At 56.3% G+C, this 21673-nt stretch overlaps 1 protein-coding gene across 7 annotated transcripts in view; it reads right to left on the reverse strand.

The window, feature by feature from the left end:
• The window catches only part of Grm4 (glutamate receptor, metabotropic 4), a 91440-nt gene extending 69767 nt beyond the window's left edge, over nt 1-21673 (reverse strand). Inside the window, exons 1-2 of one of the 7 annotated variants that reach the window (XM_011246475.3) lie at nt 21510-21673; nt 10494-11380 (exon numbers count right to left, since the gene is read on the reverse strand). In XM_011246475.3, coding sequence (XP_011244777.1) covers nt 10494-11012 — 519 coding nt within the window. In that variant the 5' untranslated portion in view covers nt 11013-11380; nt 21510-21673. Of the gene's footprint in view, nt 1-4103; nt 4382-10493; nt 11381-20638; nt 21392-21509 lie in introns of those variants that run through there. The other 6 variants (XM_030249828.1, NM_001291045.2, XM_006524321.4 and 3 more) reach the window with 6 other exon arrangements.

The raw sequence follows: 21673 nt of genomic DNA on the forward strand, positions 1-21673 counted from the left end.
GCTCTGTCTGCACAGCCTCCTCATTTTCTACAGGCCTCTGTTTTCTCATCTGTAAAATGGGGTCAGTGTCTTGATGGCTCTGCAGGTTGTGAGAATGATCAAGACGTGACCATGTCAGGCTGGCATGTGACTCATCTGATAGAATGCCCACCTGGCATACAAGAGGCCCTGGGCTCTGTCCTCAGCACTACATAAAGCACTGCTGTGGCCCACATACCTGTGATCTCAGCAACTCACTCAGAAAGTCAGGGTTATCCTTAGCTAAACAGTGAGTTCAAGGTCAGCCTGGAGTACATGATATCCTGTATCAAACAATTTTTCCAAGCATGGTGGTGCACACCTTCAATTCTAGCACACTGGAGGGTCTCTGGGTTTGAGGTCAGCCTGATCTACATAGCAAACTCCAGGACAGCCAGAACTATATAGAGAAAGGCCCTGTCTCAATAAACACAAAACAAACAAAGAAACAAATGTCCTATGTGGTCAGAAAGAAAGAAAGGCCCTATGTAGTCCCAGATGTCAACAATAGCAGCCAATAGCAATCAATCCCTGAGCCCTGGGCTGAAGAGATGGCTCAGCAACACAAGCACAAGGACCTGGGTTCGGTTTGCAGCACTCACATCCAGCAGCACTCACATCCAGCAGCACACACAGCCTGCAGCACTCACAGCCTGCAGCACTCACAGCCTGCAGCACTCACAGCCTGCAGCACTCAGCCTGCAGCACTCACAGCTTGCAGCACTCACAGCCTGTAACTCCAGTTCCTGGGGATCCAACACCTCTAGATGATTCTCTGGTGTGCACAGACCTAGACACACATACACATAATTAAAAGTGAAATAATAGCTCTTTCTGCTGGCTGGAGAGATGGCTCCAAGGTTAAGAACACTGACTGCTCTTCCAGAGGTCCTGAGTTCAAATCCTAGCAACCACATGGTGGCTCACAACCATCTGTAATGGGATCTGACACCTTCTTTTGGTGTGTCTGAAGACAGCTACAGTGTACTCACATATAATACATAAATAAATCTTAAAAAAATATATACTTGCTGGCTGGAGAGATGGCTCAGTGGTTGAGAGTGAGGCTCAGTTCCCAGTGGCTCATAACCATGTCCCAGAGACCCTGCTACCTTCTCCTTTGGCTCCCTGGACACCAGGCACACACATGGTGAACAGAAATACAGATATAACACTCAAAAGCCTATAAAATAAGATAAAGAATATTCTTTTAAATAATGGTAAATTTCTTTTTGCTTTTTTAAAAAAAGTAAAACCACAAACCCCAGAGTCGTGGTAGGACTGTGTGCTGTATCTGAGCCTTGTGTGACAGCAAGGACAAGGTCTGTGGACAGCTTCAGAGACATATCTGAGAGCAACCACCCAAACCAGGCTGCTCGTCCACCCTGTTGTAACTGAGAAGACACCAGCTGTCTGAGTGGGCCTGTCTCCATACCAGGAATCTTCCAAGAACAGACAGGGTTTTCCGTGCTGGCTCATCTATGCAGACGGCTCCTCTTCTCCTCTCTAGATTCTATAAGGACCTGGCCACACAGAGGCCAGGCCAGGACTGGCACCTATGGAAGCACCTGGTCAGATGCAGACATGAGACCCACCCAACAGTACCTACTGGTCCAACCTGGCCCCACAGAAATAGGCACAGCACCGGAGACAGGGCCATCAATGGGCCACCATGTCATTACACATGGCAGAAAATCTTGTTCAGAGGAGCCACAGAAACCAGGAGTGTCACATGGTCACACACAGAAAAGAGGGCTGTCACACTCAGTGTCCAGAAACCACACACACAGGGGAAATAGGCAGGGTCCAGTCCCCTCAGGCCCCAACAACACAGAAAGACTCCATGCAATCTCCCAGGGAGGCCGAAATCTTTGAGCAAGAGTCCATGGGACCAGCCCCTCCTGTGGAACTAGAATACTGAAGTAACACTGCCCTCTAAGAGACAGCCAGGCCGGTCTGTGGCAAGCTGCCTGGTGGCCAGATAGTCTTTCAGGAGACCCTCTAGGCTATCCCAGTGGCCCGCCATGCTGCAGCCGGAAGCAGGCAGGGGCCAGCAGAGATCCTGGCAGGGCTAAGTAAGTAACAGGACCGACCTGTGGGGAGAACAGGGCAGAGGGGGCGGGGCAGTGAAGGCTCCCGCTAGCTCTGTTGTACTTTCCTAATTGATTTTGTGTCTGTGTCCTCGGCACTCAGACTTCTCAGGGCCATCTTAGCCACTTAAGCAATTTAAAATAATCAAAGCACTTACAAAGTGCTCGGCTGGTCTTCACACTTCAAACTCCACAAGCCCTTGGTAGGTGCATGGCTGCCTGTAGTGTCCCCAAGTTCCCCACACATCACGGCCAGAGTCACCCCAAGCCCAAGCAGCCTCCCTCCCACAGGTGGGAAACTTTGAAGCCTCTTGTCACCAGTCACACACGAAGACAACTAGGCTCAAAGGGATAGAGCAGAAGCCAGGGCAGAGGCAGAGGCAAGCTTATCTCTGTGAGTTCGAGGCCAGTTTGGTCTACACAGTGAGTTCTAGGACAAGTAGGACTATGTAGAGAGACCCTCTGTGTGTGTGTGTGTGAGAGAGAGAGAGAGAGAGAGAGAGAGAGAGAGAGAGAGAGATCTAGAAGCACCCATGCCATCCCAGGCCCTGGCAGAGGTTGGTGCTACCCCTCCCCAACCCATACCACCTTGAGGACATAAGAGGTAAATGCCATCTACAGCCCCACAGTCCCCACTAGATCTTGTCACTCTCCTCCAGGGAGGGGCCTCCCACCCCTACAGGACCGATGGCCTGTGATAAGCTTCAAAGTCCCCCGTGCCCTTGAGAAAGGCTACAGAATGAGCTACCACTGGCCTGTCCCACCCTGGCTGCACCTAAGCAGGGCCAGAGGGGGCCAAACAGAACATCTGCCTTCAGCTAACACCACAGGGAAACTGGGCTCCGAGAACTCTAGAAGGAGAGTGTCAGAGGAAGCCACCTCCTGACTTTCAACAGGGATGACTCCTGTGCACCTGGTGTTGCTGGGTTTGTCCCTCTCTCCTGCTCAGTGAACCACAATGTCCTCCCCAGCCACGGCCCTGAAAACGGGGATCAGAGCCAGGATTCAAACCCAGGCTGCATCTCAGCCTCATTACCCACTGGCATCCAGACTGCGTGCGGGAAAGGCACCAGCCAAGGGAAACTTCTGGAACCTCAGGAACCAGGGGGTATCCTGAGCCACAGGAGAGGGTCCAGGTGAGTCAGGTGCCCACTGGAAAGCGCTTAGAACTGAGCCACTTACCTAGTGGGAGGTAGGAGGCGGATGGCAGAAGTGGGCATGAGGCCTGGACACACAGAGGAGGGGGTGAAGCTAAAGGAGTCCCTGCCCCTCCCAACACCTCTCAGATGCTCTCAGAGCCTCTCCCTCACCCCGCCAGGCCCCCAGGGGCACAGTGGGAAAGGTCAAGTGTTCTATCAAGCCAACCTTTGCTTCTTATTCTTTCCGGCGTGTGTGGGTCATAAAAATGCTAGTTTAATAAACTTGGGACACAAAACATTTGTAGCTCATTAGAGGAGGCAGGCAGGGAAGGCACCGGACCTAACCTGGAAGACCTAGGCCAGGCACTGACCAATCACCCGGCTCCACACTGCCTGCTCCCTGATCCGCTTGTCAGATGCCTGAACATGAGGAACAGCCAAGAGAAGCTGCCTCCACCCCACTTCCTAATATGCTGGGCCAGAGGGAAAATTCTAGCAGGCTGATGAACCTTGAAAGGCCTCAGGCAGAAGAGACAAGGGCCAAGGTTGGTTTTAGGAAACACCCACCCTGATTAGCCAAGGAGCAGGGTAACAGCCCACCTAGGCCAACAGCCTCAGCTAGTGAGACAGCAGCTGACCCACCAGAAGCCCTGCACTGAGGTGGCAGCCTCGCCAGGCCCTGGGCTTCACTGAAAAGGGGACCAAAAGCCATTCCCAAGCCACCAACCCCTCACAGGGCCAGCTGCTATGGGAAAGACAGCAGAGACCCTGTCAGCAGGTCCCCTTGCATGGGGCTCGGGGTTCCTGACAGTCCTCAGCTTGCCTGCCGGTCTGCCTGTTCAGACCACATGCTCACCTGAACAGAGGCATGATGGAGCCCATTTGAGAGCCGTGAGCGGAAGTTTCATCAGCTGCCTCTGTCCGTCAGGAGGGTCTTCTATTCTGGCCTCCACCACGAGTCCTGCAGATAGTCAAACCCCAGCCGGACAGACAGACAGACACTGCCCTGGGTCAGCTCTAGAAGCTGTAAGTCAACGGCAGGAAGCGGGCAGGTGTGGCTGTGTCCCCCACGGACTTTCTCACGTCGAGACACATTGTATTTTGAGGGTTTGCCCCCACAACACACACACACACACACACACACACACACACCATTTTAAAGTTCCAGGTATACCCAAACTTTTGACACAGTAACACAACAGAATTCACACTTGATAACTGGGCAATTTTTTAAAAAGACTCATAATTTTAAAAAATTGTTATACTATTTTGCTTGTGTGTGTGTTATATGTATATGTGATAGTGTATATTGTATGTATGTATGATAGTGTGTGTACACCAGGGCTTGTGGGAGTCAGTTCTCTCCTTCTACCATGTGGATCTTGGGGATTTGAACTCAGGCCACCAGACTTAGCCACAGGAGCCTGTATACCCACTGAGCCATCTTACTGGCCCAAAATACTGTAATTTTTTAACGTTTATTTTTATTACTTACTTAAGTGTCAGCGGTGTGTGTGTGTGTGTGTGTGTGTGTGTGTGTGTGTGTCCACAGAAGCCAAAAGAGGGCATTGAGTGCCTTGCAGATGGAGTTTCAGGTGACTGTGAACTGCCTGTTGTGGGTGCTAGGAACTGAGCTGGGTCCTCTGCTGGAACAGCAACTGCTCTTACTAACTGATCCATCTCTCTAGCCCCTCAATAGGCTTAAGTAATAGGCTTTGTGTTTGGCTACATTCATATCTGTCCTGGGGCACACACAGCCCATACATAGGCCTGGACTAGACATGTCTAGACTCTAGGGACCGTCTTGTAACTCACAGACCGTATGATAACAGGAGAGAGCTAAAAATGATGTCCAGTCTAGAAGGGGAGGCAAGGTGAGAGAAGACACACAAGTCCACATGTAGTTCACATACATGAATGGTGAATGCAGCTGCAAAGAGCGCCATGAGGAGAAACTGAGACCCAGTGAAAGAGGACTCCTGGGCTGAGGACTGTATGCCCCTCATCAGGCTCAGAAGAGCATGCCTCTAATCCCAGAACTCGAGAGACTAGGACAGGGGCTGGAGAGAGGGCTCAGTGGCTAAGAGCACTGACTGCTCTTCCAGAGGTCCTGAGTTCAATTCTTAGCACCCACATGGTGGCTCACAACCATCTGTAATGGGATCTGATGCCCTCTTCTGATGTGTCTGAAGACAGCTACAGTGTACTCATATGTATAAAATAAATCTTTTTTAAAAGAGATAGAGGGAGACTAAGACAGGCAGATCTTCATGAGTTTGAGGCCAGCCAGGACTACATAGAGGGGGTGTATCTAAATAAATAAGAGAGAGAGAAAGACAGAGAGAAAGTCAGAGACAGAGAGAGAGAGAGAGAGAGAGAGAGAGAGAGAGAGAGAGAGAGAGGAGATTCCAGATAGAGGGAAATAATGGGCACAAGGGCTCTTGGTTTGAAGACAGCTTGATGTGTTCAGGGGTGTGACAAGAACAGTGTGACCGGCGTGGAGTGTGCCCCGAGAGAGCAGGAAGTGGGTGGGGTATCAGAGGGCACAGGCCTCCAGCAGGACTTGACTCTGCCAAGCACGGTGTGAAGTCTGCACCAGGTTTAAGTGGCTGAGGCAGGAGATTCAATTTGGGTTCTAGAAAGATGGCTCCAGAGGCTGGGGCATGGTCCAGTGGGCAGGTGTCATCTAGCATCCAGAAAGCCCAGATTCCATGCTCGGCTCTCCATAAGCTGGGTACTGTGGTGTGTCTTGGGTTTCTGCTGCTGTGATAAAGACCAAGACCAAGAAGAACTTGGGAGGAAGGGTTTGTTTGTTTGTTTGTTTGTTTGTTTGGGTTTTGTTGTTGTTTTATTTTTTTCACCTTACACTTCCAGGTAACAGCCCATCACTGTGGGACAACAGGGCAAGAACTCCAGGCAGGGAGTGAGTGATGGAGTGGCCACAGAGGAACGCTGCACGCTGGCTTGCACTCGGTAGCTTCCTCAGCCTGCTTTCTCAAACACCCTAAGAGCACCAGACCAAGGGTAGCTCTGCCCTCGGTGTGCTGGACACCCTCCCCCCCCTGCCCCCCGCACAATCAATCATCAATCAAAAGAATTCCCCACAGACAAAGAAATTTCCTCAATTGAGGTTCCTCTTGCCAGACAACTAACTTGTGCCGATTTGACCAAAAAGACAACAACAACAAAAAATCATTGTGAATGCCTGCCCTCCCAGTGCTGGGGAGGTGGAGGCAGGAGGATCAGAAGTTCAGCCAACCAGCAAGTTTGAGGCCAGCCTGAGCTACATGAAACCTTGCTGAAGGAAAAAAAAATGAGGGAGGAAGTGAGAGAAAAGACAATGAGCAGACTGTGGAGAAGCATAAGGCAGGGCCCTGTGAGACGCTGAGAGAGGCTGCTTCAGAAAGAATCCAAGCACTGTTCTCCAGGAAGGAAGGGCCAATGTCTGCAGGTCCCAGCTTTGGGCCTGGAAGGCAGTGCCTCCCAGGGACATGAACTGTGTGGGAAGGTGGGGGACACTCTCAAAGTTCCTCTCATCCATACCTGACACATGGCAAAAACACCAAGACCATTCTTCCAGAGGAAATCCGGTCTAAACTCTACTACAACACTTCCAGGAGTCCCGGCAAGAGCTGAGGGCTGAGCCTTGGACCTGCTCAACAGCCTCAAGCCACAAGGGCACTAAGACCCACAGGCGATGGCCAGGTTGGGGAAGCTCAAAGACGCTTCCTCCTTCACTAGGCCCAACAAGAACACTGTCACTACCCGTGGAGCCACTGGCTGCTCAGCCAGGACTGAGCTCGAAGCCCTCACAGGAAAGAAGAGAGGCCCGGCAGATGGCGGGAACTCTCCGGGATCAGCCTCAAAGGTCACCGTCTGTTGCAGCCTGCCTGCTCCTGGCTCTTCTGCCTCAGTGGAGTGTCTCACGCTGACTTGAGGCCCAGCTCCAAGCTGGGTGAGACATTTCCTGCGGGCTGACTGTGCGCGCCAGGCTCTGAGCTGCCCTTGCTCAGACCCCTGCCTCCTAATTCCATCCGCCTGGCCAAGGAGGTGGCTATTGGCACTCATCTTGCAAACAAAGATGCTGAGAGAGGATAAGGCTGACCACATGGTCGGCCCACGTCCACCGAGGACCCTGGCCAGCCCCTCCTCCAGGCCTCAGCTCTCTCCCATGCAAAGGAAATAGTGATTCACGGAGTCTGTCTTCCTCTGAGTTCTTACAAGGGCACAGGTTGGAGCCTACAGTCTGTCAGGACCACCCACAACATCTGCTCTCAGAAGATCCTACTGGCCCATTCCCACAGGGTTGTCATTGCCTGATACAGTAAGTGGGCTGGTAATGACTCTGGAGGGACCAGGATTAAACCTCAGGCCTGAGGTGCCCAGCGCTGTCATTGCCCCATGGCTGGCACAGCCACATCCTCCTCTCTCCTCAGCGACTCTAGACCCTCAGCAGGTGTGCTCCACACACTCTTACTCCCTCTCTTGCCAGGACAGGCCAGACTAAGGCAATAGAATTGTGATGAATCCCCAGAGCCTGGCATCTGCTCCCCAAAGATGGCCTGGGTTTCCATCCACTTTGCTCATTGTGTGATTGTGTGAGCTCGAAATTCCTCCTAGAAGAAGCCAGGAGACCTGACAGCTATAGCACACAGCTCTAGCCCCAACTGCACCCCAAAAGCACTCTCCAGGGGGGCGGTACCCCTGTAATCCCCTCAGAGGGAAGGAAAGCAGAAATCACAACAGCAGATCCCAGTCCCCCTGCCAAGAATTAGTCTCCATCAGGGCTGGGAGGCAGACCTGGGCGGGGGGGGGGGGGGGGCACCCCCACCCCACACTCCAGACATGGCTCTCCAGCTCCCCTTCTGCCCTCTCCAAGTTAACCTTCTTGCCTCCATAAATGGCTTTTGAGTTTCTGGTCCAATCTCTCATCTCATATTCTCTCTCTCTCTCTCTTTCTCTCTCTCTCTCTCTCTCTCTCTCTCTCTCTCTGTTTCATTAGTGAAGAAGTCCCTTGTCCCCAGCTTGAACCATTAATATCACTAAAAGGGACCCAAGGAACACAGACCACAGCCTTTTCTGCCCTCCCTACCCCTCCATCTTTCCAGACCATCAGTCACTGTAGCCTGCCTGCCTCACAACACACACCAATCCCTACCGTCCTAGGAGGCACAGACCCGGCAGCTGAGCCTCTTCACATCCAGCAGAGGGACAGAGGGACACAGGGACAGAAGGAAAGGATCCCCTGAGCCCTGGCTCCTATTGTGGCAACTGTGTCTGTCCTTGGGTAAAATATCACCAAAATCCTAGCCACTCCATCTCAGGGACTTGAGCCCCTTGTCCCCAGATATACACGTTCTTGTGAGTATGCTTTGAAGTCTAACATCGAGACAGGCCATTCTGTGGGCTCAACACTCAGAATGCCAGGGGGCCAGTGACACCCCCATCACCGGGGTTCTCCCCAATATGAAGTAGATGCCGGGAAGCCCCTGCATTCTAGAGTGTTAGGAGCAGAGTCTGACACCATGCAAGGCTTGCTCACCATGATCTAGAGGCTGGGCCAACGTCACTGGGAGCACACTGGAGTGGCCCAGGCTGCCTCCCTCCCAGGCCTGGCAGGGCCTGGGTGACTCAGCAGTCCCAACCATCTCTGAAGCAAGGCCTGGGACAGCCAGCCCTGGTTTTCCCATTGTCCCCTCCTCTCCATGGGTGGACCCAACCAGGCTGCTCATTCCAGTGCAGCACTCTGAGAGCCCACGAGAAGATCAGGATCACTGGGGGGCCCCCAGAGACCCCTTGAAATGTCCACTGTAGAGGCAGCTTCTCCTCAGAGGTCCCTGCTGCTCCTACACCCAAATCAAGTCAAGCTCAGGAGTCGGCCATCGCCGGGGCCACAGCAGGAGCACATGTGTGTGTGCACACAGGCGCGCGCGTGCACATACACACACACACACACATGTGTGCACACACTTATAAATGGCCACAGATGCTGGCAGGCCGCAGACACTTTGCAGTGGGGGTTACCTGAGACTCACCACGGCTCACTTCTACCTCGTCAGACAGGGACCTTTCTCTTTTTCATCCCCTCCTCAGAGGCACACACACCACACCACACCACCCCACCCCCAGTTCTGATGCATCCTCGGAGTTAGACAAATGAGCTCCAGGTGAGAGGGATCCGTTCCTCTCCTCCTACCCCTAGTGGCTCGGCTCAGACAGCCTCTTCCAGACCTCAGCAAGCTCTGGAGACCACAACAAGGGCACACACACACACACACACACACACACACACACACACACACACAGGTCAGAGTCAGAGGGAAGGAGGGAACCTGAGGCCTCTTCAGATCCCTTCTGCTCCCTCCCACTCCTTCCCCCCTACCCCCCCCCCTCAGACCACGTACAGAGCAAAAGAGGAAGGCTTGGGGGTGGGGGCAGCTGCTGCATAATTATTGGTAAAATGCTTGTAACGGTTTTTTTTTCTTCCCCTCTCCCTAGTAGCTTTCAGTTGTTTTAGCAGCTTAGCAAGCACTTGGCTCCAATTGAATTGCAAATCAGCAGCTCTTGCCCCGGGAAGAGAAGAAAGGGAGGTGGTGGAGGGGGCAGGGAGGGGCTAGGGAGGGAGAGGAGGAAGATGTAGAGGAGGAGGAGGGCAGAGGGCATAGGGGAGAAAACCAGGGAGGGAGGCCTGGAGTCTAGTTGAACCCCCTTCTCTCTTCGTCCTCCTGACCCACAACCCCGCCCCCATCTGAAAACCAGGACACTCCTCTCCAGCCCGAACCCGAGGGCGGGCTGCCAGGGCCACCAGGGGCTTCCTCGACTAACCAGGAGAAAACGCGTCTTTCTTGGGAATTGCAATTATTTGAAAACAATGTCAAAACAAAAGTCTTGCTTTTTCTCCCCGGCAATCTGTAACACCGTGGTTTCCATCCTATATTTTGTCTGTCTGCCCTTCCATCGACCCGCCTGTCTTCCGTCTGTCTGTCTGTCTGCCTTTCATTAATGTTCTTTCACAGACTTCCAGCCCTCCCCAGGGCCAGCGTCTGAAAGAGAAGCCCGGGCGGGTTCTGCTTTAGACCCATGGTCAGCACCAAGGGGCCCGTTCCTCAGCCCACCCTCATTCCTGGCTCCAGCTTCAAACCCGGAATCAGACCCAAGCTGCCCCATTCTCAAACACTCTCCCACGGTCAGATGAGGAGAGAAAGGAGTCATCAGCCAGGCACTCTGGGCCATGGAGAGCACTAACCTTGAAGAGGCGGAGGATGTTGGCCACCATGATCGAGACGGAGCTCCCCGAAGCTCCGATGACACCCACCACTCGTTCAGGCTTGGTGATGATGGGTGGGCCCCCGCTGCCGCAGCGGACCTCCGTGCCGTCCTTCTCGATGAGCGCCTGCACAAAGGTCAGGGACTGCTCCAGGGCGTGGGTATCCCTTGAGCAGGTGTCCAGAATGCGGGCGCCCAACGTGATGTTGGGCAGTAGGTCCGGGTCGTTGTTGATGCGGTCCAGGGCAAAGAGCATGGCCTCCAGCCGGTGGATACCTTTCTCCTTCTTCAACTCGCCGCAGGCCTTGCCCTCGGAGCCGCGACCGTGGACGGGAAACAGGCCTCCCAGGGTGATGTCTCCATCGATACGGATAGAGTTCATGTGGGGGTGACCCTTGGGCTTTCCTAGGGATGAAGGCACCCAGGAGCCATAAAGGCTGAGGAGTAGGCAGAGGGGCAGCCGGGCCCACCACCAGGCCCAGCCTCCCTTCCCGGACATTTCGGAAAGGCTTAGAGACCCATGAATAGCGGGCCCCACTCCTAGCCCTAGCAGGCCCTGGGTCCCATGATCTGGGTGTACATGGACAGCGCAGCTTCAGCAACAGGATGGCTGCTGAAGGCCGATGGGGTGGACCATTCCAGAGATCTCCCCTCCTCCTCTTTGATACTTGAGTTGAGCTCAGAGGCCCACACAGGCCAAAACCACAGACAACAGCCAGTGGTCAGAGATACAGGAGGTCTCAGATCCTTGTCCCTGTGTCCTGAAGACCAGATATCCGTGTCTGGCTGTGGAAAGGGAGCCGCGCTCCTATCCTGATAGCCGATATTAGAATCAAGGAGAAAACAGCTTCGGTCACTCCTACCAACCTGGGGGAGAGAGAGAGAGAGAGAGAGAAAGACAGAGAGAGGAGAGGGGGGGGAGAGAGAGAGAGAGAGAGAAGAGAGGAGAGAGAGAAAGAGGAGAGAGAGAGAGAGAGAAAGAGAGAGAGAGAGAGAGAGAGAGAGAGAGAGAGAGAGAGAGAGAATGAGGATCAACCCAGCCCTGAAGCAGACATTAACTGTTGTGATTTCTCATCGGGAGCCTGGGAGAGGGAGCTCAGAGGTTATCGCCAAAGCTGCCATAAATCTCTTCTTGATTGCCAGTGCTCTGTGGCCCAGCTCCTGGGGAAATGCAGAGCTGGAAGCAGAAACTGGGTCACGTTTGAAGACCTTCGCTGGCCAGGGCCCACTGCCCCCAGAGGCCAGGTCTCCAAGAGACTATGCCTAGGGACAGCAAGCATGACTGAGGAAGAACGGGTCCCCGTCCTCAGAAGCTGTAGTAAAATACCAACCCTGCCAGTCCAACCTCATGAGAGAAACGAAGAGACTGAGACCCTGGCAGACCTCTGATAGTTCCTAGTTCCTAGCTCTGATCAAGCAGCACAGCTGTCTGGGGGACCTAGGATCCAGAAGAGAAGACCTGGGAGGCAGGCAGCCTGCCCCATAAGGCTGTATGTCGTTCTGGCTGTGCCCAGGCCAAGAGCTATAACTCCAAAGGGTGAGGAAAAGTGGGAATCTGGGATTCAGAGGTGGTCCCCGACTTCCACGTATTCACCCCAGCCACACAAGTGCCCAGGCAGAGGGCAGAGCCCGGCTCCTTCCTCCTGCCCCTCATGTCTCCCTGCCTCAGCCTCATCCAGCCTCCCTCCATCCCTGTCTGCCCCAGTGGGGCTGAGGTTGCGACCTGAGCCTCTGCATATTACTGCCATCGTCGTTGTTATTGTTGTTGCGATTAAATATTTATCTGCAGGGGTAGAGAAGAAAACAAAGCTCTTCCTTATTCTCACAGCTAATTTGGGCTAATTTCCCCTGGGGATTCTGCCTCCCCCCACCCAACGTCTCCCCCTGAAGCCAGCAGCCACCTCTCTCAACTTCGGAGGCCACCGGGAGAATGGCTGGTAGCTGAGTCAGGGCTGGGCTAAGAGGTGAATCCATGGCCCCTTCTCAAGTGAAGGCCAGCTAGCTATTTGACTACTCTGTGCCTCGGTTTCCCGCCCAACTAGAAATGGAGCTGGAGTCCAGATTGAAAACGTCCCGGCTAGAAACAGGGTGCCTCCATCAAGGCCCAGCAGGATTCTGGGAACCATAGCTCCCCATCTTGCCAGTTCTCTGACTGAAGCCCAAGGAGAGGGAAGGATGCCAGACCAGATTACAGCTTCAGTTTCTGGGCTTCTCTGGCTGCGGGGTCGTCAGAGCGTTGCAGGGGTTGGGGGTTGAACCCAAGGTCTAGCAGAGCCTAAGCAAGCTCTTCACCACTGAGCTACAAGGCCAGACCTCAAACGGTCCATCTGCCACAGCCCCTCAACAACCAAGGCTCTAGTGACGAATTCCACTTTGCCTCGCTCTGCCGGCAAAATGGTAGCCTGAGGCATTCCATAATTCTCCCAGAGTCACCCAGGAGATCAAGATATGTCAGGTCTAGAAACATAGCAAATGGAGAACCTGGAAGAACCACCTTCTCCAAGACTCAGGGACCTGTAGCATTACAGCTACAGCCAGTGTCTTAGGGGTGATCTTAAGGCTACCTCTGTTGAGTGGTCTGACATCTCTTGCCCCTCAGGAGAATGGCTTTCTGGTATCGCTTTCTGGGTGACTCCTTGGGAATTGCTGGTTTGGGCAGTAGACAGTTCACAGGCAGTTGGAACGAGATTGGGATCACCCTGGGGGTCCCAGAGCCCTGCCCTGCCCTCCTCTGGGTCTCTTGTTCAGATACTAAGTTGCGGAAGCTGGGGGAGGCTCCAGCCTAGGCACCAGGCTGGCCTCTGAGGCGCATCTACAACCATCACTGAAACAGCGTGTGTACAGCCAGGGCATGGGCAGGCCACACATCTGCCTAGGGGGTTACCGAATGGTTCAGACAATGGGGGGAGGCGGTGGAGAAACATGACACCCCGCCCTGGGATTGGATGGAGTGTCCAGCCCTGTCCCACAGAGGCAGCAGCTGTACCACTAAGTGCTACAGAGACACACAGAGCCCAGGACCCCACGCATGTGCAGGGGTCTGTGGTCTGCTCACCCCTACTGCTGTGCTGGGCAGCTGCTCAGGCCTTCTGGGTTCACAGCTGTCTCCATGGGTGTCACACGGGGTGGGGTGGGGTTTGCACCCTGACAGAGCATGAGCTACCTCAGGGCCAGCTGGTACAGGGAGCTTGCATGAAACAGCTTGTCACAGTGACCTACACAGCCTGCAGCTCTTTCCAGGGGTTCACTGACAGCTTCTCCTACGGGCTCGGCCCACGGCCCACATGTGGGAACTGTCAAGGCACGGAGAGAAAGAAGACTACACAAACAGGGCCAGAATCAGGAGCCCTGAAGGCACTTGCGATGCCAAACTTTCCACATGCCTCCTGCCCTCCTGGGGCTGGGTCCCAGTCCCTGACCATATCAGGTCCCCTGGTTCCCCTGGCAGGCCTGACTCCTCCAAAGGATTTGGTGGACAAGCCTCCTTCAGCCCTACCCCCACTCCCACCCCCAATCCCCGTCTTTTGATGCTGTAATAGGAACAAGAAGAAGTAAAAACACCCTGAAACAAGGCAGAGAGCAGCCCTGGGGATGCCAGTCTCCACCTGCAGGGAAAAGGGGGAGGCTCTTTGATGTCCATTCCCCAGGCCCCAGACTCTCTCCCCCCAGTAATTTCAAAATAGCCATGGAAACTCAAATAGGTCAACTAGGGGCACCTCTCCCCAGAAGGAGCCCCCAGATGCAGATGGCTACATCTCCCTCCTCTCCTCCCGCTCCTCCCACTGCCCCTGCCTTAGTCCTCCTCCCTAATCCCGCCCACTGGCTTCAGGGTGGACAGCGACAGCACAGAGGAGGGACAGAGCAGCGTTGCCTTCCTGGTGTAGCATCGCTCACAAGCTCACAAGCCAACCGTGAGGCATGTTCCAGAGCATACTCTTCATGGAGGAGCTTGTGAAGGGAACTTGGGACGGACTGCAATCTGGGAGGGGCCTGCGTCACCCGAAGGTGGTGTGGGAGGGCTCTGGAACCTGTCACATTGGCAACGCAAAGTCCCCTCAAGCAGGTCCTTCATACCTTTCTGACTTCAACGGCTCCTCCCCAGGCATGGCCCAATCCAGAAGGAACCAGACCACAGAGCAACAACCATGGAATCCTGGAAAACCATGCCTGATTCACCAAAACTCTAGCCATCTTTCATTGAGCTGACTTCTATTCTTCTAAAGCCAACCCAAGGCTTTAGAAAGCTACAAAACCCAAACACCAGAATTGAGCACAGAAAACAGGCCTTGTACCATGTCACGGGATGAGGCAGGAGCCGCTAGACTTGATCCTCTGAGGGTGTGCCCCAGGAGAGATGTGGGTACTCAGGGGGCACCAAGCCATCCCTGGGAGCCCAGACTACATCCTCAGTCCTCCTGAACCTTGCTTCCAAATCCTCCACTTAGCAAGTGGCCTGTGCCAACCTTGTGTTCCCAGCCAGCCAGGTGCTCTGTGAATGGCTTAGTAGGGACTGTCCTTTACCTCAGCTGTATAGACACCAATTGGCCCACATCTCATACCCTAAAAGGCAAAGGGAAAGAGAACCAGGGACCTCTCTCCCCCTCTCCACGCCTGAGCATCTCCCCACTACTCCTAGGACCCCACGGCCCAACAAAGGATTAGTCTGTGAGTCAGTATCATACCAAAGGGGCTGGGCCAGTGCCTGGAATTGGCAAGCAGGTCACTTAAAATCTCCCCTGACCCACAGTAGGAAAGTCAACAACACCCCTGCCTGCCTGAGACCAGCACTGCAGATCCACAGGCATACAGCCTCCCACAGGACAGCAGGCTATGTCCTCTGTGGCCTCTGCACTCGGGCATGCCACCCGTACATCCTCAGCCTGATGTGGAGAGCAGATGCCAGGGAGAGACACAGGGGTCCGAGCCGCTCCCCAGGGGCCTGCGCCACATTCATTAGACTCTATAACCCACAGAGTGGTTCTAAAGGTGGAACCTGGCGTTTCAGGCTGCAAGCAGGCCTTCCTGGCAGAGCCGAGGCATCGAGGCATCTGAAACTTTCCCACCCAGCTGATCAGACTTATTAAAGAGCAGGAGTTCAGACTCCCTACCCAGCTCTGGAAACCCCACAAGCCAGATAGCTGAAGCTCCCAGACTGGGAACCCACCAAATTCCGAAGCCCACATCCGATATTCCCAGGCTTGCTTTCATTGCACAGGCCTGATTCAGGGGTGACTGGAGAAATGTGTTTGGGAGGAGAGAAGGGAGGGCACAGGGAGTCACGTCCCAGCTCCATATTGATGGGAACCAGGAAGAAGAAAACACGGCACCCACTGTCCTCTACTTCTGCAGAGACCCCCTCGTCCCCCAGGAAATCTGCCCTGACTGCTCCAGTTCCCACAACAGATATTGGTCTCAACGGTGCTAAAGCTGACGGGGTGGGGAGGAGGTGGCACCTTGGGGCCCGTGTGACCAGCTCCTTTATGTCTCCTGAGCTTCATCCACGGTTCAGGACACACAATAACATGCTCAATCAATGACAGGCAGAGACAGGTCCCGCCCAGAGCCAGTCATGCATCTCCACTGGGGCAGATCGAGGACAGACAGACAGCAGCCATGTCTGCAGTCCACAGGGAAGGACTCGGCCCTTGAACCAAACTCCTGAGACCCTCGGGTGTGCTCAGGCACGGAACGCACTCCCTTTGGCCGGGACCATTCAATCAAATATGGCTGAGATCCTACATTGTCCCCTGCCCTCAGAGACTCACACCTGTGCAGCTGACCCTGAGGATGAAGGGGGGCCCAAAAGCCATGCAGCGCTGCAGGGGACTGGGGGGAGGTACCCAGAGGAGCCCTTTGGGAAGAGGGTCTGAGAGAAGGCTTCTCTGAGGCATTACTGTGAAGCAGAAAGCTAGGAAGGATGCACCCTGCTCCATTTCGGAGCAGAAGCCAAGAGGGGACCACAGGGGCAAAGGTCCTGAGGTTGACGCTTAGCCTTTGTGTCTGGAGAGCAGGTCCAGAGGGGGAAAGGCCAGAGAGGGTAACTGGCTAAGGTCAAGTGTGACTCCGTGGCCACTGTGCAGACAGAGAAATGGGAGCTTTGAGCTCAGTGGCAAAACAAACCTGAGGCCCAGAAGGACAGGCACCTGCGTCAGCAGAAAGTCTCCTCACCAAAGTCCAGGGCCTCAGCCAGCCATCCCACCAGTTCTAGGTCAGAAACTCGCACTGCCTGCCTTCTCTAGGGGGTCAAAGCTCATGCTAACCCTCCAACGTCCCACGGTCCGGACCTCCCTCAACACTGCCATAGTCCCCAGCTTCCCTGCAGGAGACCCAAGCCCAGGAGGGTCTGTTTTGGCTTCTCCTCAGCTTCTGCTCCCTCCCTGTCCTGCCCCCCTCCTCCTAAACCCACCACCTCACGCCACCACCACCCCAGCACTGCCTGAACCCTGTGCTTAGCCCTATCCAATGCATCCTGCCACAGCTGAGAACAGGACTCCATCCCTACGATGGCCACACAAAGGCCACGGGCCAGAAGTGGCCACGATATCTGTGATGGACAGTGCCTGCCAGGTGCTGCAGAATTCAAGCCAAGTCCCTGCCTCTCATCTCTGTATTTGAACCTGAAGACAGCCCTGCATCAGGGCAGTGGCTTTGTTTTAACTAGAAGTCTTACCCTGACCAGTAGGAACAAGGGTTGGTTTCTGTTACTCAAGAAAGTGAAAGGTAGCCAGGGAGCCCAAACCTCTGGCCCGTGTCCCCTCCCCACCCCCCAATGCCTTGGTACAACCCACAGGATCAGCTGGGCTCTCCTGGTCCTACAGTGACAATGACCGTGGCCTTGCCTTCTCCAGGAGAGAGGTGGCTTTAACTAGATTGTCTCACTTGGGCCTAAAATGGCACAGGCTGTCATTATGAGCTGTCATTTCCCAATTACTGCAGATAATATCTACTTTAATTGAACAGGGTCCCGATAATGCCATTATGCACCGAGTTACCCAATTCATTTAATATATGCATGTACACACATTAGCACCTGACGGCCACCACGAGACTGAGGCTGCTTGCTGTACAGAGACATTCATGAGATGATACTTTCAGTGGGGGGGGGGGCAGCAGCTTTCATTTAAGGGGTGACTGTCCTCAGTGTGCTGCTTTCATCAAGAAACCAGAGAACAGGGAGGCACTAGAACTGTCTCTCGGGCCTCATGGGGCTCATGGGGCTCAGAGGTAGGGGAAGCTCTGGGCTAGGCCAGCTTGGAGCCGGGCAGTTGCTTCTCTACAGGAGCAAAGCTGGATGGGGAAGGGGACACACGGGCTTTGGAGGGAGGAGCGAGAGAGGGCAGAGGGAGGTATTGCTGCACAGGGAGCAGCTAATGGGGACTAATGAGCCAGTCTGCTCTCTAAGGGCCCCAAGCAGGGACACGTCTCAATGCAGCTATGTGCATGGGATGGGGGTGTGATCTTTGTGTGCATGTATGGTGCACATACACGTGCATGCTTGTGCACATATGGGGACCACAAGTATACTGGTGTCTCCCTCTGTTTCTCCTCCCTGTTTGTTGAGATAGGTTGAGAAGCTCACTCACGAGGTGAGGCTGGCTGTGGCTACCTGTCTCTCCCTCACCAGTGCTGGATTACAGCCACACTGCCCCCTCACACAGATGCTAGACCCAAGCTCCGGTCCTGGTGCTCCCTGGATGAACCAGCTTCCAGCTTCCTCTCAGTGCATCTCTGCTGATCCTGGCTGACTAGGGCAGAGCTGACACTCTTGGAAATAAGAGGTCTTATAGAGAGTAACAGGAAGCTGTTGTCTCTACACCAAGCCCCTCTGCTTCTTCTTCGGGTGAGCCTGCTCAGCTGGCAGGTCTTCTGTCAGACCAGGAGCAGGGCTGGGGCCTGGCTGCTGGCTCCCTCACGCCTTCTGCAGGTGGCAGGAGGTGCCATTTCTGCAGAAGTGCAAAGACCTTCCAGTGGTAGGAGCTGACAGCCCAGCTGCCCGGTCCCCAGGCAGGACCTGCCCACTGGAAAGCTGGGTTCCGGGGCCGGGAGGACAGCAGGGTGGGCAGATGTCTTGAGGTGGGTGGTAATTAGGGGCTGCTGCTCCGTGCTTGTAGGGAGAGGACGGGTCTGTCAGCTATAATTACAAGGCTCTGGAGTCCATAGGTTTTGCTCTGTGTCTTCTCACCAGCTGTGGGGCCCTCAGGACAGGGACATTGCCTTCCAGGCTCTTCTGCCCAGCAAACTAGTCACACACAGGCTGACTGCGAAGCTCCCAAGAAGTCACACTTCCAACAGAAGCATGCAGAAGCCACTGACACAGGTCACAGGAGGAGGGGAAGACCAGAGTAGAGGCCAGGCAGGCTATTCAGCTCCTGGCCTATTCAGGGCCTGATCTGGGTGAGCCCTCTCTGAACATGCCAGGAAAACCCACCACTATTCATGAAATGTTCCTGTAGGCTAAACACTGCCAGCTTCCAGGGCAAAGGATCATTTCTGGGGATGGTAGAAGGCAGATGAGAACGGTATCCCCCGCCCCAGGAGGGCGGGCGTGCAACGCAGGGCTGAGCAGAGACTCAGCGCACAGGTCCCAAAGATCCCACCCAAGACAAGAAGCTGACCAAGGCTGGGGGGTTCTTCCAGGAAGCAATCTACTCAGAACCAACACCCACAGCACACTACTGCCTGCCCAGGGCCTGCAAGGGTTCTCTGCGATGGTCTCCCACAACCTCCATGGGAGGCTCTGAGCTTCTACTGGGAGCAGCTCAGGAAAGTTCCCAAGTTCTCAGCTCTTCACCAAAGGCCTGTCACCTCCTCCCATGCACAGGAGACTGAGCCCAGGGGAAAGAGGGCCAAGACCAAGCCACCTGAGAGGTAGGGAGCTGTCAAGTGGCTACCCAGGAAGACAGCTACCCAGGGCTGCTTAGGTGTTAGGCTGAGGTGGAGAGACCCTCTAGCAACACTAGGTGCTTAGCAGGGTCACCCTCAGAGTACTGGCCTTTCTGCCTGCCCTAAGTCCCATCCAGAATCCAGAGTAGAGGGGGTGGAAGGTGGAGGGGTGGGGGTGGCACACACACACCTCCCGCCAGACTCACAGCAAGGGTGGCATCACACTGCCACTATGGCTTGCGGCACCCTAGCCCTGAAAGCCAGTTCAGAGGGTGTCCCCAAAAGCCAGCTTTCTCTCTAGCCAGGGGCAGCCGATTGTGAGACGATCAAGGAGAAGAAACCAGGTACCCCCTGCAGAAAGGATTGTCTGACAACGAGTGTGTCGCTCAGGACCTAGGGGCAGAGGGCGCTCGTCCTTTGGGCTCAGGACTCCCCGCCGCTGTGCCGCTGCCCCAGCTCAGCACAAACAACCACGCAGCGCCGGGTGCGGGGTGCGGGGGCGCAGCGCACAGTCAGGCCTCCACCTCGGCCCCGCCCCCGCGCGGGGAGGGGACACGGTTGCCCGCGGGCTCGGGGAAGCGACCCTGGAGCAGGGACCTCCCCCGCCACACGCGCGCTCACACAGAGCCCTTAGAGACGCTCGGTTCACCAGGGTTTCAGAGAGGGTTCGGTCCCAAGTGTCCAGAGAAAGCCTGACCTCAGGTCCCGGGGCTGCGGAGAGACCCCAGACCTGCAGCGCCACCGCAAACCACGGCGGCGGCTGCAGGCGGGAGGCGCTTCGGCTCCAGCCAGTGGCGAAGGTGGTGCCGGGGCTGGATGCGGTTCTCAGAGCAGGGAGCCTCAACACGGGGCTGGCGCTGCCCTCTGGCCGAGGACCACGGCGCAAAGGCGCACACCGCGCCCCGCGCCCCCACAGCCTAGCCTCTCCGCAGAGGGGACGCGCGGCTGTCACCGTCCCCATCGGGACCAACTCCACCTGTCATCAGTGCAGCCCCGTCACAGCCCCCATCCCACTTTCCCCCAGACCCGCAGACAACACTGCCCCATCCCTGAGGGGGCAGCGGAGGGGCGGCCCCAGCCCGGAGGGAAGCCCCTGTCCCTGGGTCCTGCGCCCTCCTCCTGGAACTAGGGAGAGCTCGCAGAGGCCACCTCCTCAAACGCCGGGGTCCCCGCCGCAGCCCGCGCTCCCGGAGGCCGGAGGGCATCGTCCCCTCCGCCCGTGCCCCTCGGGCCACAACTCACCGCGCATCGGCGAGGTGAACGCCACGGCTAGGGGTCGGCTGCGCCCGGGAAGTGCAGGGAGGCGGCGGCCAGCTCTTAGCTGCTCGCGGTGCCGGGAGCCCGGGCCGCGGCGGGTGGCGCTGACGCTGCGGACCAAACCGGGCGCCGAGCCGCCGGCGGTCCCGGGCGCGGCGGGGAGGAGCTGGCGGCCGCTTTGGCCGGAGCCTCGGAGCAACGAGCGGTGGCGCTCGGCTGCTGCTCCCGGGAAGCTGGAGCTGGGAGCGGCCGCCACGGTGCCCGTGCTGCTGCTGCTGCCGCTGCCGCCGCCGCCGCCGCCGCGGAGCCCGAGAGCGCGGGCGAGGCGGTGCGGGGCGCTGCGTGCGCCGAGGATCGGGGCTGGGGAGCGAGCGCAGCCGGCCGGGGTGCGGGCACCTGACGGCGGCGGCGGCGGCGAGGAGAAAATGGGAGCGTGCGAGCCTAGCACAGGGAGCCGAGCGGCGCGGGAGGGGCGCGAGCGCCGGGAGCGCGGGCCGAGGGCCGAGGGGGCCGCACGGCTCCCGGCGCCCACCGCCCTGCCGCACCGCACGCGCGAGCCCAGCCCGCAAGTTTGCGCCGCGAGTGCGGGGCGAGCGCACCACGCTTCCGCCGGCCTTTTAAAGAGCGAGAGCCCGGGTCCACCCCCACACACCCGCACCTCCACCTCCGGAAGCTGGGACTCGCCACCCCTCCACGCCCTCCCCGCCGGCGGCTCCCGCTCCCTCCGCACCCGGTTGTCGCCCGCTCCCGGAAGCCTCCCCTCTTACACTCCTCCTACCCACCCCCCAATCAGCCCCGTGAGCGCGCCATCTCACTACCCGGGCACCCCAAAGACGCGGCGAAGATCCCTCCTCACCCACACAAGTCGAGGGTCAGGGAACCCAGTTTCCCGTCGCACACCCTGCAAAGTACAGCAGAGCCTAGGGACCCTTAGGGGCGAGCCGTACCCACTCGGTGCGTCACTGGAACCCCCCACCCGCGGGGCCGCTTCTCATAGCCGCGCACACACGTGGCGTGTGC

The sequence above is a fragment of the Mus musculus genome, chromosome 17 (genome assembly GCF_000001635.26).
Source record: "Mus musculus strain C57BL/6J chromosome 17, GRCm38.p6 C57BL/6J".
Classification (NCBI taxonomy): Eukaryota; Metazoa; Chordata; class Mammalia; order Rodentia; family Muridae; genus Mus; species Mus musculus.